This window comes from Nanorana parkeri, unplaced genomic scaffold, assembly GCF_000935625.1.
Source record: "Nanorana parkeri isolate BGI_ZX_2015 unplaced genomic scaffold, ASM93562v1 scaffold1203, whole genome shotgun sequence".
Classification (NCBI taxonomy): domain Eukaryota; kingdom Metazoa; phylum Chordata; class Amphibia; order Anura; family Dicroglossidae; genus Nanorana; species Nanorana parkeri.
This window is the reverse complement of record NW_017307471.1, coordinates 85,898-100,725: the sequence shown is the minus strand read 5'-3', so window position 1 is coordinate 100,725 and position 14,828 is coordinate 85,898. Positions and strand designations below refer to the sequence as shown.

The following is a 14,828-nucleotide window of genomic DNA, read 5'->3' as shown; positions in this document are numbered from 1 at the left end:
CACACACGCTGGCATTAAGAATTTTCCAAACACTGACCAGTCTTGTGAGGAACCCTATGATACATATTCCTCACAGCTGAACTCCATATGCTGTGTGGTTCATCACATAGACCTGACCACTGCACTCTGATTGCTATGTTGCGCTTTACCTAGCCCTGACCAAAGTGTTTATTTTCTTAAGAGTTGCTGTTCTTCAACAATTATAATTCAGTTCTCAGGCAAAGTGTTAGCTCTCTGTCTCAAGCTGCCCATACACCTAAAGAGTATTGTACGATAATCGCGTGTGATTATCGCCAGGTGTATGGGCAGCGTGCGACCGCATTTACTGTAAGGTCGCACAACTTTTTTATTACAAACACGGTAGAAAACCCGCCGAAAATTGTATGATTTTTTGGCGGGTTGGTAGCGCAATCACAAGGTGAAAGCCGCACGGGCCAAGGTGCGCAAGCGCACACTGCCCGCTCACCCTTGCAATCATCTGCAAGCCCTTCCCTCAGCGGGGAGGGCCTGCGATGATCGCAAGTACGATCTGCCTTTCCAAGATGGGCAGGTCGTACAAAATGTTTATCGCCTTACAACCATCGCACAACGAAAGTCGTTAGTTCTCTGCATATTCGGCTGAGCCAAAGTGCAGATGCCGTTTGACTCAGCCAATCCAACATCTGGATCGGTCCGGCAGTACACTCGCTGCCGTTTGCCCCTATTCTCATAGGGGTCGAATGGCAGTGAGTGAACAGCCGAATGCCGCTAAGCGACATTTGGCTCGGCTATTCTGCTCGTTACCTCAGACAAAGTTAAACAAATGAAAAAAAAATTATAAAAAATTATTGAAATAATATAAATGATCAAGTTAACACAATTTGGCTGCAAAAGCGGAAATACACTTCAATAATGTTAGTACTTATGTGACATTCTTGTAGTTAGAAGACTCACAGTTACATTGTAAATAAACAAAAGGGGCTGCACCAATTATGTAATGTTGCATTAAAAGAGAACTATGTGGTAAGTGTTTTTCCCCATAGTTCTCCTCAGGGTCACGGGAGGACGCTAGTTTATGTCCTCCCGTGAGGGACATGATCGAGAAGTGAGTGAGCGACGGTATGTCTTTGCTTACTTCCCGATCTATTGAGCCGACGTGTGACAGTTTCATTGTCAAATGTCGGCTCGAACTATGTGGTTGAGAGAAAATCGCGCACCTCATAATTCTCCTTTAAGGAAAGTTACTGGAAAAGATTTTTGTTTCTTTCTTTTTCTATATAACCTAAAAGGCCTTTTTGATTTAATGTATTCAATACTCTTTGTATTCAAATCTGCTACAGAATTAAAAGGATACCTGCAGACAAATTCATCCAGCAGTAGACCGTCCACCTCTCAGTAGCGGAATACAAGGCTAATGACAATATTTTAGTAATTTGTAAAAAGAGAAAGTCAGCACTCACCAAAAAAACCTCACACTTTTAATGAGATCAAAGCAGATAAATCATATAGTGGAAGCAAGCTTAATACCAATGTTTCAGGGCCACAAAGGACCCCTTTCTCAAGGTACCAAGGTGTGTTGTTGAGAAAGGAGTCCTTCATGACTCCGAAACGTTGGTATTAAGCTTGCTTCCATTATATGATTTATCTGCTTTGATCTCATTAAACGTGTGAGGTTTTTATGGTGAGTGCTGACTTTTTCTTTAAAATAAAATCTGTCCTGACAGACATTGAACATGGCTGACATTGTTGACCTTCTGATCATTTCTAGTTGCCTGGCTTACTCTGGGTTCAATGCTTTCTGAGTCACTGATCCAGAATAAGCATACAGCTAGCATAGTCAGAGACATCAAAACTTCTGTCCTGCATGGTTGTTCTGCATCTATGACTCAGAAAACATTATAGCTATTGGACTAGCCTGACATCCAGGAAACTAGCCCTTTCAGGAAGGGAGGTCAGTAATGGCAGTCGAAATATTTATTATTATTATTATTATTATACAGGATTTATATAGCGCCAACATTTTGTGCAGTGCTTTACAATATAAGGAAGACATTACAATCACAATACAATTCAAGACAAGATGGCAAGGAGGGCCCTGCCCGTGAGGGCTTACAATCTAATATTTACCCACTACAGGTTTCCATTACAGTGCAACTGCAGCCTTTGGCATTCAGAAAATATATAATGTTGGGGGGTTTTATGTCATTTTCAGGCCTAAAATGTGGAATATAACATGGGTGCAAAAATGGAAAAAAGGGCCTCAGTCATGAAGGGGTTAAAACATTTATTTTGGATAGAGTGGAGAGGGATTAGAACATCTGTCAGGTTTTTATTGCTGTCTGTGTCCCCACTAGGCAGATTCTTTGGGGCGTATTTGCCACGCGTATCCATTGGGATACAGCCAGGTAGCCCTCGGAAACGCACGTTTTTTTACCGTGAACCGCGGTAAAAACGCGCGGCACAAAACATGCGACAAATGCGCATATTCGAAACGCCCAGGTGTGAACCCAGCCTAAAGGGTGAAGAGTTTGGAGAAGGCAGGAGAAGTGAACAATCTAGGACAAGATAGCCGAATTGGACACATTCTCCAATTCAGCTCACTTTCGGTTCAGCTATGTTGTCCTAGATTGTTCACTTCTCCTGCCTTCTCCAAACTCTTCACCCTTTAGTGCATAACCCTGTAAATCTCAGAATTGTAAGATTCTATGTCATAATTATTAAAGCTGAACTTCCGGATAAGCAAATGTTGTTTAAATTCATGAATGTTGTGCTATTATTACTAGTATCTTGGGGTGCTTTGTGTTTTATTCCAGATCTGTGCAGTAATCCAGTGTGAAACAACTCCAGAACTCTGTCTCTGCGCAGGAGCTTCCTGTAATAAAGACCAGTCACTGCTGCTCTCTCTCCTTGTGCAGGGTGACAGGTCTTGTATACGCCCCCTCCTGTAGTTTTTCTGAAGTTAGCCAGTGGTGTACTCTGTGCACAGGTTATGTGCAGCACAGTGGTGATGCCGCTACTACTTTTACAAGGGTATATCTGGGTTTACAAATGCAGTTGGTGCACACACAGTGGCTCTATATCATTTGTGGCTATTTAGGAATATTTGTGCCTGCAGTACAGCTTTAACGTTTGTTTTCTTTGGCTCCTCTGCATAGTTCCATAGCTAATTGCCTGTATATGTGTATACATAACGTTTCTCCCAACCGTGTTATATGTATGAAATATTATATGTTACACGTATGACAAATTTTCTTATACAGCTCCCTATTCTGTCCATAACATCTGTTCGCACTGACAGCCCTTCCCCCTCTGTGTCTCCCTTTGCAGGGTCTACCCGCCTGTCCGTCATCCAGCCACAGGACGAGAAGGGGGCGTGACTGACACTTCCCTCGGCTTGCCAATCAACCAGTTGTAAGAAGCAGTGGGCGGGACGAGCATCTGTCTGACTGACGAGATTGGGCGGAGCTACGAAGTCCGGGCGTTCCGACGTCACCACGCACAGTAGGAGGACGCCCGGAGCATGGGTCGGAAGCGGTGCGTGGGAGACTGTTCCAAGATGGCGGCGGGCTGCTGCGGGGTGAAGAAGCAGAAACTGTCCAGCTCTCCGCCGTCTGGCTCAGGGGGCCCGGGCGGCTTGCACTGCAACGGGGAGAGCCAGTGCCGCGGGGCGGAGCTGGGGCTCGGAGGCTCCGGGAGCGGGCCCGGTGGAAGCAGCCGGGTGAACGGCCTGGCTTGTGGGAACAGCCTATCCCCGGGCTGCGGGACTCTCTCTTCGGGCTGTGGCTCCAGCTTAAGTCCAGGCTCCCGCAAGATGGTGGTCTCCGCCGAGATGTGCTGCTTCTGCTTCGACGTTCTCTATTGCCACCTGTATGGGTACCAGCCGCCACGCACACCTCGCTTCACCAATGACCCATAGTAAGTGCCGGGCGTAGGGGGGGATGGGGAGCTCTCTGGCAGATCACAAGGAGGGATTAGGATTCTATATGATATAATGACCGACAGAACCAGGACAGGCGGCAATAACCCCACAGGCCAGTAGCCAGGAATCCCATCCAAACTTATCTGCTTACAGGAAACTTCCACCGGTTGCTATGGGTTACTGCAGTTTATGCCAAACAATTGGATTGTTTTCATTGCTTTGTTAGGCGTGAGAGTGTTAGGAGGGGTACATGTGACAGGCATGCACATTCCATTGTCATGAATACCTGGCAGCAGGGTAGGCTGACTTCAGGAGACTTTTCATTCAATCTGTTATGTGTTGGAGCCCTGAATAGTTCCAAACTGCCAATCAATATATATATATATTCACACAATCACTAAATGGAGACTAGCCTCATTTTTTTGTTCTGTAGTGCAAGTTACAATAGTGAATACCCTCTGGCCGAATAACATTTATTTTGATCATCTGAAACAATTGTAATTTTGTTACAAAGTGCATGTTTTCACCTCATTTCCATCCTTTGCTGTATGTCAGCAATGATGGTCTCTTTGCTGCCACTTCTATTTACATGCACTCCACAATCATTACCTAACATTTCTCAGGGTGGGTTTCTTGATGGCCGCAACAGAGGATGGCCACTTCTTCACCAGAAGCCCGTGTGACGGTGACAACGCAGGTGCACAAGTGGGAGGAAGGGACAGTGTTGTCATGCTAGTACAAGAAATGCCTTTATGGCAGGATCACTGAGTATTCTTTTAGTGAAAGCAGTAGATTCAAAAATATCTGAAATGACAACGTTTACATGTTGAAGCTTATATGGGGTGTTAGTGTGGGTGAGATCTATATATCTATAGATATCTATATATAGATATATCTATAGATCTCTATCTATATAGATAAATAGATATATCTATAGATAGCTATAGATCTATAGCTATCTATAGATATCTATAGCTATATATATTGATATCTATATAAAATCTGTGTGCATACACACACACACTTAGTAGACACTATGCTGTACCTCAGCATTTTACCAGACGCCTAGTGGCCCTCCACACCACAATTTTTCTGTTTGTACTAGATCTGGTCGGCATCAGCAGTAAGGTGCTGAATGTTGACATTGTAAGAGAGGAAAGGGGAGGGGGGATTAAAGGAAACAGGAGAAAGGGAAGAGCCTAGAGCAAAGGAAAGAATAGCCAAGGATTACTGTAAAGAAAAGCTTTGTATAAGGCTGTATAGCCAGAATTCATACAAGAAAATACTTTTGGGTGTACTTGTTCCTATGATGTCATGTTTGCGTGCCTACAGTGGACCTTTACCCCCTTCCACAAAAAAATCACAACATGACTTACAAACATTTTACATTCCTAAGTTAAACAAAAAACAAACCTGTTTTTCATTTACTTAAATAGAGTTCATCTACTTTCTGGTCCAGTTCTGGCACAAATAATTTAAGTGATAAGTGGGGGGGGGGCTGATGTAACCTTGGGAAGGTTACATCAGCAGAGCATTGCTGGGAAATGTCATCAGTAATTTCAGGAGATCTCAGTGAAAGATATTTTCCTCTCTTGAGATGATGTACATGATCACATGTCCTAGTCACATGTGCTAGAGTTCCAGGAAGTAGAGAGAGTAATCCGCCCTTAGTAATGGCCACTGTCAAAAGACTGGGAGAGAAATAAGGAATGTAAAGAATACAAAGCCTGCAGTTATCTAGAAGTATCTGTTTGTAGATTGTCATTGCTAAACATTTCTAAAGGTGTGTTTGTTTTAAAGATATGGGTGAAGGTCCTCTTTGATAAGTCATATTTAAAGGATACTAATGGCAACAAAGCGAGCAACAATGTCTACCTTTTTAAAGTAATTATGTGAGCACCCTAAAGGCAGTGAACAGGTTTTGGCAGTAACACTTAGGCACCGCTCCGTGGCTGCGCATACTCCTAATTCTCCTTTCCAGCCCTAAGGAACCTCCATGGTCTGGGGTGCTGTAATACTATTTCAGATGCTTCCTGATTGTGTCAGACTGCTTTGCCACCTCACACTAGTTCTTTGGCCAACAAGGACATCCATCATAGTAATGGGCCATCAGTAACAGAAATTTAGGGCTCGTCGAAAGGTGTTAAAAAAAAAACATAAGGGAGAATTTATCAAAACTGGAGCAGACAGAATCTAGAGCAGTTGCCCGCAGTAACCAATCGGCTTTTCTTCAGTTCAGTTAAACTTTGAAAATGAAAGATCCCTATCCTTGGACGCATGATCGATGGGTCCAGGGATAGCGATTGATTCCCAAGCGCGTGTTATAGTATCACCTAAGATTACATGCAGTGTTTCGGTGTTCTGCCACTATCAAATTCAGCCGCTGTCACCCGATTATACATTTGTACAGTCGCAGCTGCCGCTTGTATACAACAGATCTGATTTCTGCTGCAGGAAATTGCAAGTTCCTGCTGCAGGAATACCAAATCGTACCTAAACTATAGGTGTGACTGGAGCCTTAACACGAGCAAAGTTCGTTACTGACATGTCTGGCATCAGCTTATCAGGGGTATAATTTGGGAAAAGTTCTATAATCTGTCAGATTATCATTGCTCCGATTAACCTTGGCCAGCAACGTCTGCTGGTGTTGTATAGAATTTAGATTCCAGTCTGGTCATCATCTTTCTGGGTAATATTACATGTTTGTGAAGATTTGTGAACTTGGAAGCCATATTTTATTTCAATCCAGCAGGTGAAGCTTTAATTTTCTTTTTCTTACATGTTCTTTAGGCCAGGACTGCACAGTTCTTAGTGCAAGTAGACTTGTGCGTTTTGTTCCGAATCGAAATTCGGATGTTTCGGAATAACAGATATAACGAATTTCTGATTGGGAAATTCGTTAGCGATAGTCTGGACGAACTTGCAAAATGACATTGGAAAAAAAAAAAGTTTCCGAATGCCATTCAGGTCTGTGAGCCAAGGTGTCATAATGCTTTTCATATGACACCTTGGCTCAGCCGAATGGCATTGGCGAGTTCCCGAACGCTATGTAGTATTTGACAGCTGAGAATGTAATTTTGCGGCGAGTTTTTGTCGGGTTCGGACGGTCATCGTGTGGCAGGACTTTTTTTATTTCGGGGGCCGTTGTGCATCTTGATTGACGCTGGATTACATCGATGGAGCCATTTTTTTTTAAAATAAAAGGAATAGTCAAAAATTTGTCTTTTTTTTTTTCCAATTAAAGGATTTTATCAAAAGTCTGGACTTTTTAATAACTGATTTTAACTGTTTAGTGAATGGGTAGAAGTAGTACCCCTGACTCATTCACAAGAGGGGGCGGCATCTGGGTGCACACCTTAATTAAAGGGGTACCCTGATGCAAATAAGCCCCCTTGCCCGCAAACCCCCACAACCATCGGGTCAGGGTTGTGGGGAAGAGGCCCTTGTCCCCATCGGCATGGGGACACCCTCCCCATGCCGAGGGCACGTGGCCTAGTAAGGCGCAGGTGGGGGGAGGGGTGGTCGCCCCCCCCCTTTCCTCCCCTGCCGGGCCAGTGCTCGGATCAAGGGTCTGGTAGAAATGTTAGGGGGGGACCCCACGGTTTTCTCTTTTTGGGGGGCTGTGGTTCCCCCTTAAAATTCCTACCAGACACCTAAAGGTCCTGGTATGGATTTTGGGGGAACCCCGTGTACTTTTTTTGTTTCAACTTGGGGGTGGGTCCCTCCTACCAGACCTAAAGGGTCTGGTATGAATTGGGGGGGCGGGGGCCTCACGCTGTTTTTTTCTCAGACTAAAAAGACTGTCATTTTGCTGCAGCGAGATTTTCGTCCAGATTACCGCTAACGAATTTTGTCCGAATCCCGAAAATAATTGAATTTCGGACCCGAAAAGCTAACGCAAATTCGGAATCAAAACGAAAATTTATTTTTGCCAGTGCCTCATGTCTAATTGCAACTAAAGAAAAAACAAAACTGTGGCGATCATGGTGACATTGGCAGCCCAGAATTTGTTGTACTTGTATAGGAGCTGCAGTCAGTTCTCCTGTATAAATGTAAACAAAACATGTGCAGAGCCTCCCCCTTCTATCTCCTCCCCCCAGCCAAGCCACTCCTCTTGCTGGCTTTGAAGCTGCAAACTCAGAGAAAAATGGCCATCCTGAGATCAATGTGGAGCTGAGGCGTTCAGTATTGCTACACAGTTGTGCACACCTATTGCTGATGTTTAAAAAAAAAAAAAAAGTTCCAGGTAACTTTATCATATGGTAGAGCTAACAATAGCCAGTCGTGTAGTGTAAACGGACATCTGTTATGAGAAGCATTTAATAAATGTTCATGTAAGGCAGGGGTAGCCAAACTCCGGCCCTCCAGCTGTGGTGAGACTACAAATCCCATGATGCATCTCTATCCGGGAGTCATGTCTGGCTGTGAGAATCTTGCAATGCCTCATGGGATTTGTATTTCCACCAGAGCTGGATGCCCGTAGTTTGGCTACCCCTGATGTAAGGTCTTGTTCACACCAGCACACAGGCTGTTGTCCACTGTATCAATGGTGCTTCGTGTTACAACGTAATGCACTGTTTACCCAACCCCCCCCTTTTTTTTTTTTTACTTTATTGAAATGTCACAGAATGACATTTCTTTTCTATGCACTGCAGCTCTGCTGTGGTGTAGTTCAGGTGCAGTTCATTGTGAAAAAATGCTGCGTTATATGCAGGACCTGTAGCTACCTGGGGAGAAAAACAAGTTGTTTTTTATTTTGGATGGGTGCAGGCCCCCGTGTACAAGAGCCCGAATAAGGTAAACAAGAGCCCGAATAAGGTAAACAGTGCAGGAATAACAAAATAGGGGTTTGCTAGAAACTCATTGGGGGGAATTTATCAAAAGTGGAGCAGCTAAAATCTGGAGCAGTTGTGCATGAGAACCAATCAGATTCTCTCCAGTTTGTTCAGTTAAGATTTGAAAATTTAAAGAGAGAATCTGATTTGTTGCCATTCACAGCTGCTCCAGAGTCTAGCTGCTCCACTTTTGATAAATTCCCCTCATTGTCCTTTCTTAATAAACGTGGTCAGTGTACATGGCATTTAGAATCAGAAGCAAGTCAAATGCTTGAAACTGCTTCCGTTTTGTCAGTTTGTAAATCATTTTTTTTTAAAGTGTAATGCAGGGCAGAAATAAATGCAAGTGGACACTACTCCAAAAAATGCCTGGTGTCTCTCCCCCCTGATGGGCGCTGCCCTGTGTCCCATCTGAAACAGCACAGCGTCCAGCGGGAGGAGAGAAACTATCACAGGAGGCCGAGCGATGTGAGCGGCCAGCATGTCACAGGAGGCCTAACTCTCGTCCCACACCGCCCCGCACAGCCTGCTGTGTGGGGGCAGAGACAGCTCTCACAGGAGGCTGCTCTCCCAGCCTCCTGTGACAGCGAGTCAGGATGGAGAGTGGGTACAAGCAGTCAGTGATCAGTGATTGCTGAGTTTGTAAATAATTGAGGACATAGTATGTTTACCATGTCCCCAATTATGAAAGGGAAGTGATCTACATCACCTCCTGTTCATTCATTATTGTGGTTATAGTAAACCTACTATGTGCACAAGTTATGAATGAACAGGAACACTCAGTGTAGAGGCTTCCTGTTCATTTATAACAGGGGCTGCAGAAAAAGAGATTGAGGACTCTGTGTCTTCAATCTCTTTTTTTTTTTTCTATTTTAAAAGAGAAATATCAGGGGTCGGTTTAGACCCCTAATATTTCCCCAGAGCCCCTAACAGTAAAGTCAAAAAACAAAATATAGAACAAATATTTTTTAAAAGGTTAGAAAAAATAATAGTTCGGTTTTGGCCTGAGATTTCTTTTTTCTGTTTTAAAAATTTCATTTCTGTGCACCTCTACTAAATACCCCTATATGCTAGCCTACTTGGGTATATCTACAGCCAAAACATTCCTTTTGTAATTTTGGCCAGAGTAGGAAACAATGAAATCCATTGTCGGGTTGTTTTTTTTTGTCATCTATGTCCCATAGATTTTCCCTTTACTACACCACAGGTAACAGGAGGAAAGCTGACCAAAGTACAGGAAATCTCTTGGACAGCTTTCATTCCTCATAGCTTTACCCTCTTTGCTTTAGTAACTCCAAATGGTATCCAGGACAAATAGGGTAAATCTCTCCAGGAGGTACACTCAGCAATTAAAACCTGCCCTCAGCAAGGAAGGAACCTCACAATATTTTTGGGATCCGCCCAAGTGACCACTGGCTGTACCTCTTCACTTTTGGAGATTGGGCAGCTAAAGGGCATACTAATCTGTTGAGAGTTAATTCTAAAAGAAAATGTTGGGTTTAATGCTCTGCTAAAATAGCAATTTGGTACTCGTGGAAGCAGCCAACCTGCATTTTGTTTTTCTGTGCAGGAGCCACAAAAGTGAGTTAAAAAAGTTTGTTAGCAAAGCAGAGTGCACTGTGAAGAATTCTTTTTTTAGGACTGGCAAACAAAATCTCACTTGGTAAAGAATTTTTAAGTGGTGGCATTGAGCCTTGTGGTATTCCGGGCCTAGGAATGTAGCATCTTGATGGATGCTTGCATATCATGTAACGTGTTCGCTTGCGCATGTGTTACCTTATGCCTGCCTTTTTGTCTGCCATATCCTATTAATTAAATGGCAACCTGTCAAGAGGGAAATATGGCTTACTTTGCTGATCTACTAAAAATTAAGGTTGCCAGACCTTTATGGTGACCCTTTGGCTTTAATGTATATAAAGTAACTGGCAGAGGAGCAGACTAAGGATCAGAAGTTGTGAAATCCCTGAAGTTAAGTAGTTTACATGGAACAGCAGAGGGCTGTTATTTTTCAGAATATTTCCCTTTGAAAAGTCTGATCCTTGGAAAGAAATGAAGAGTGGGTTAGATTCTTTCTTTGGACAATATAAACAAGTCAAAGGAAGATCTCTTCTTTAAAACTTTCTGGTTGTAAACATAAAATATTTACAAAAACACTGTCCTTTCCCTGAAATGTCCTCACAACCTGAACACATTAAATATAATCTTTTCTCTTTTGATGCTTGATTTATTTTTAATGTAGATGTTTTCGTTCAGTAGGGTGTCATTAATTTGCTCTGACACATCTCCTGCTTCTTGACTTTACTATGTTCTTAACAGCAATACAGTTGGATAAAAAGGGAAAGAAATGCACCGCACCCCTTCAAAATCTAAATAGAACAAACAATGGGGCTTTTTAAGTGCTGATAGAGCAATCACTTTGTGTATCTAAAACCACATTCATTAGACTAAATTGCAATAAAAGTGCTGCATAGCATTTATAAAAACCATCACAACATTTCAAAATTCCAGTCCACCTCCATGGGCAATTTCTTTTTGTAACCTATGTTCACACATTACACACATGCTTTGTGCCACACTTAACATCGTAGTCCATGAATTGATATCCTATATGTGTCCGTGGCCAACTGTACTCGGGTTCAACGCATTTTGCATCAGCTTCTTCAGGAACCGGAGGTAAGTATGCTATATAATTATGGATTGGCAGCCATATATCCATATAGCTAAGGGGAAAAAAAGAGCCATCCCACCTGTGGGGGCCGTGAGTAGACAGAGTCCAAGAGGCTTCACTAAATCCAATATCTTTGTAGAAATAAGGATGTATAACTTTCTGTTATACATCATTATAACCGCTCAGAAATGACCAAAAAACGGTCCTATCGAGATGACCAGCAACATATGTCGCACAATGTGTAAACATATTTTATTAAAATTGCCCATGGAGGTAGTCTAGAATTTTGAAATATTAGTTCTTTTTTCTTCCATTTAAAAATAAATATTTTTTTTTTTTACTTTACTTTAGGGAAATATTAGGGTTCTAAACAAACCTCTGATATTTCCCTTTTTAAAAAAGAAAAATAGATTAAAGACAGTCCTAAATCTCTCTTTCTGCAGCCTCTGTTATAAATGAACAGGAATTATCTATACTGAGAGAATGTTCATTCATACATCGTGGATATAGTGTACTTACTATGTCCACAATCATGAATGAATAGGAAGTGATGTAGCTCACTTCCCATTCATTCATAACTGGGACATAGTAAGTACACTTATGTCCAGTTATTTACAAACACTCACTGTTCAGCTGATCGGTGAGTATTTGTATACCTGCTCTCCATCCTGAATCAGCTGTCACCGAAGGGGGGTAGGCAGTGGGGGAGAAGAGCTTTGCCTCATCTGACAGATCAGACCGCACTCCTATTCACCACTCTCCATCCTCACACAGGAGGCGGAGACTGGGAGGTGTGGGGGAGAGCTCCTCCTGCTGTAACAGATCACAGCCTTCACTACCCTGCACTGCTTGGCATCCTGACATGGGAGGCAGAGCTGGGAGGTGTGGTAGAACACCTGTGACAGATCGCAGCTGTCTGTCTTGAACTGCTCTCCATCCTGACACAGGAGACTGAGCCGGGAGGTGAGGGAGGAGAGCTCGGCCTCCTGCAAGAATGACAGCTGTCACTGTGCATCGCCGCTCTCCATCCTGAAAGCTTCTCCCTGCTGGGCACTGGCGCTGCATCGGAAGGCACACAGACCGGTGCCCAGCAGGGAGGAGAGAAACTGGGATACACTGCATTTTCGGCCGTCGTAGCACTTTCAGCAAATGGCCAGAAGTGCCATTTTTGCCCGAAGTTTCGGTGCATCCATAGTATTTAGTCTGTGATTTTTACATACAAGTGATTTTCATCAGCACCTAAAAAGCCCCACAGCGGCCACACCTGCTATTTCTCCTGACCCTTTTCCCCATTGTATGCAATCCCCCCTCTCGCCGGGTCATGTAGACCAAAGCTTTCGTTCTCTTCCTCTGAATAACTGTTATGGGGCAGTGCATTTTTTAGTCAATGCGCAATGGCCAGATAGAGAACAACTGACCTCTGATGAGAGGTTGTCTGGATTAGGCTTTTGGCGAACGATTAAAATTTCACATTTTCTTCTGTCTCTTCCGCTCACGTCCAATTTTGCCCGTTCCCTCGCTGCTTTTGAACGATAGTGTACCCAGACAGGTAGTCTTAGACATGCCATATCTCTTATGTGCAACCTCTTGCCCTATCTAATGATTGTTCCTCCTTACCTGAAGAAATTGCAAAGGGACTTGGGGATCTGCTTTTCTAAGGATCAGGTTGACAGAATTCTTCATCATACACTTCGATCCTCAGTCAACACGAAATTCTAAGAGTCGGGGTTTAAACTCAATCAGATGGTGCAGAATCTCCCCCCCAGCTTCTGCATTCCATATTCCCTTTTCCTGATCACTGCTGGCATTGTGGAGGTCCTCAGGGGGACTTATTTTTTTCTGGTCCTGCCCCATGCTTTCTTCATTTTGGTCTTCAGTCCGTAGCATTTTGCGGAGGTTTACAGATCTTGAGGTCACGGTAGACCCGGCTTTTTTCCTCATGCATCATAACTCTGTCCCTACAAAGACATACGAGGTCTTTATTGCCACATCTGCTTAAATCGGCTAGAAGCTGCATACCCGAACTTTGGAAGCAGAGCAAACCTCCCTCGGTATCTCAATGGCTCGAGAAGATCGGTGAAGTTGAGTGTATGGAAGACTTAGTCTCCTTTTGATAAGGGTACCTATTACAAACATTGCACTAAATGTTTTTTTTTTGGCAGGAATTCACACTTTCCTCTGAAAACTGGGCCCTGCTGCAAGACGAGGGTGGGTAGTTTGCTTGACTTCTCTCTCCCATTTAGCTTCCTGGTTGGGGAGCTCCTTTCTTCACTTTCATCTCTCTTCTTTCCCTCCTTTTCCTTTTCTATTGCTTTTTGTTTGGATCTTTTAGTCTGTTTCTATCTGCTTACTTGTTTGGCAGTTGTGCCTTTTTATCCTTTTAGTTTCCTCTTCCTCCATAGGTGGGTTCCAGTTTCCTTTGACTTGACAGTTAGAAGTCGTTCTATGTCTTAAAATGCTCCTTAAGCCCTCGTTCACACCTTGGCGTATTGCATATGCGCGTCTGTCGTGCGGTTTTTACCGCGATTCGCGGTAAAAAAAGTTGCGCGTTTCCCAAGGCTACTTGGCTGTATCCCAATAGAAACGCGCAAACAAAACGGCCCAAAGAAGTACATGGACCTTTTCAGGCGTGGGCCGTTTTGTAGCGCGTTAGGGACAGGCGGAAATACGTCAAGGTGGGAACGAGACCATTGACTACAATGCAATTGATATTTTTGACCGTTTTGTAGAGCGTTCGTCGAGCGTAGAACGCGCTACAAAACGGTCAGGTGTGAATGAGGGCTAACTTGTTTGCTATACTCTGTTACGCATGACTTGATTGCTGAATATATTTGCATAGGTCATTATCATTGGAATTCTCTGGGAGAGGGATTTTTTTCTTCCATTCCTTGTCTTCTTCTGACCTTTTTGTTAGTTTCTTTTCTTTGTATCTTGTTGGGGAAAATTTCTTAAATTTTTTTTTTTTTTTTTTTTTTTACATAAAAAGGCCCCCTTGCTTATTCTATTTTGTGCTATAATCTTCATAATTATTGATCAACATGCAGTTAATGACTTAAAATAGAATCCCAGTCAGACCTTATTTCTTGTTTTGGATGAAATGGTTAAGGGTTCATAGCTTGTCAGATTTTTATTTACAACACACACAGGGAGGGACCATGGGGAACAAAAGCATGGATTGAGTATTATCTGCAAGAATCTTATATTTATACCTGCCGCCTGCATGGGTAGTTCTCCTTTAAAGAACTGATGATCTTAACGCATACCCAGAGACTGGTCATGTTGTGTTTATCTGTTTCCCTGGTAACCTGCGCACCGATCATACAGGAAAATAACATTGGTTCATTACTGCAGTGGAAGAAACAGTCTCCTGGTTTGAGTTCGCTACAGGCAGCTTGGCATTAATAGCTACATTGCCTATAGTGGAAAA

The 14,828-nt window shown here is 43.2% G+C and overlaps 1 protein-coding gene across 1 annotated transcript in view; it reads left to right on the top strand.

The window, feature by feature from the left end:
* Positions 1 to 3,349: 3,349 nt before the first annotated feature.
* The window catches only part of AMMECR1 (Alport syndrome, mental retardation, midface hypoplasia and elliptocytosis chromosomal region gene 1), a 55,141-nt gene continuing 43,662 nt past the window's right edge, over positions 3,350 to 14,828 (top strand). Inside the window, exon 1 of the mRNA XM_018568538.1 lies at positions 3,350 to 3,894. Coding sequence (XP_018424040.1) covers positions 3,500 to 3,894 — 395 coding nt within the window. The 5' untranslated portion in view covers positions 3,350 to 3,499. The remainder of the gene's footprint in view (positions 3,895 to 14,828) is intronic.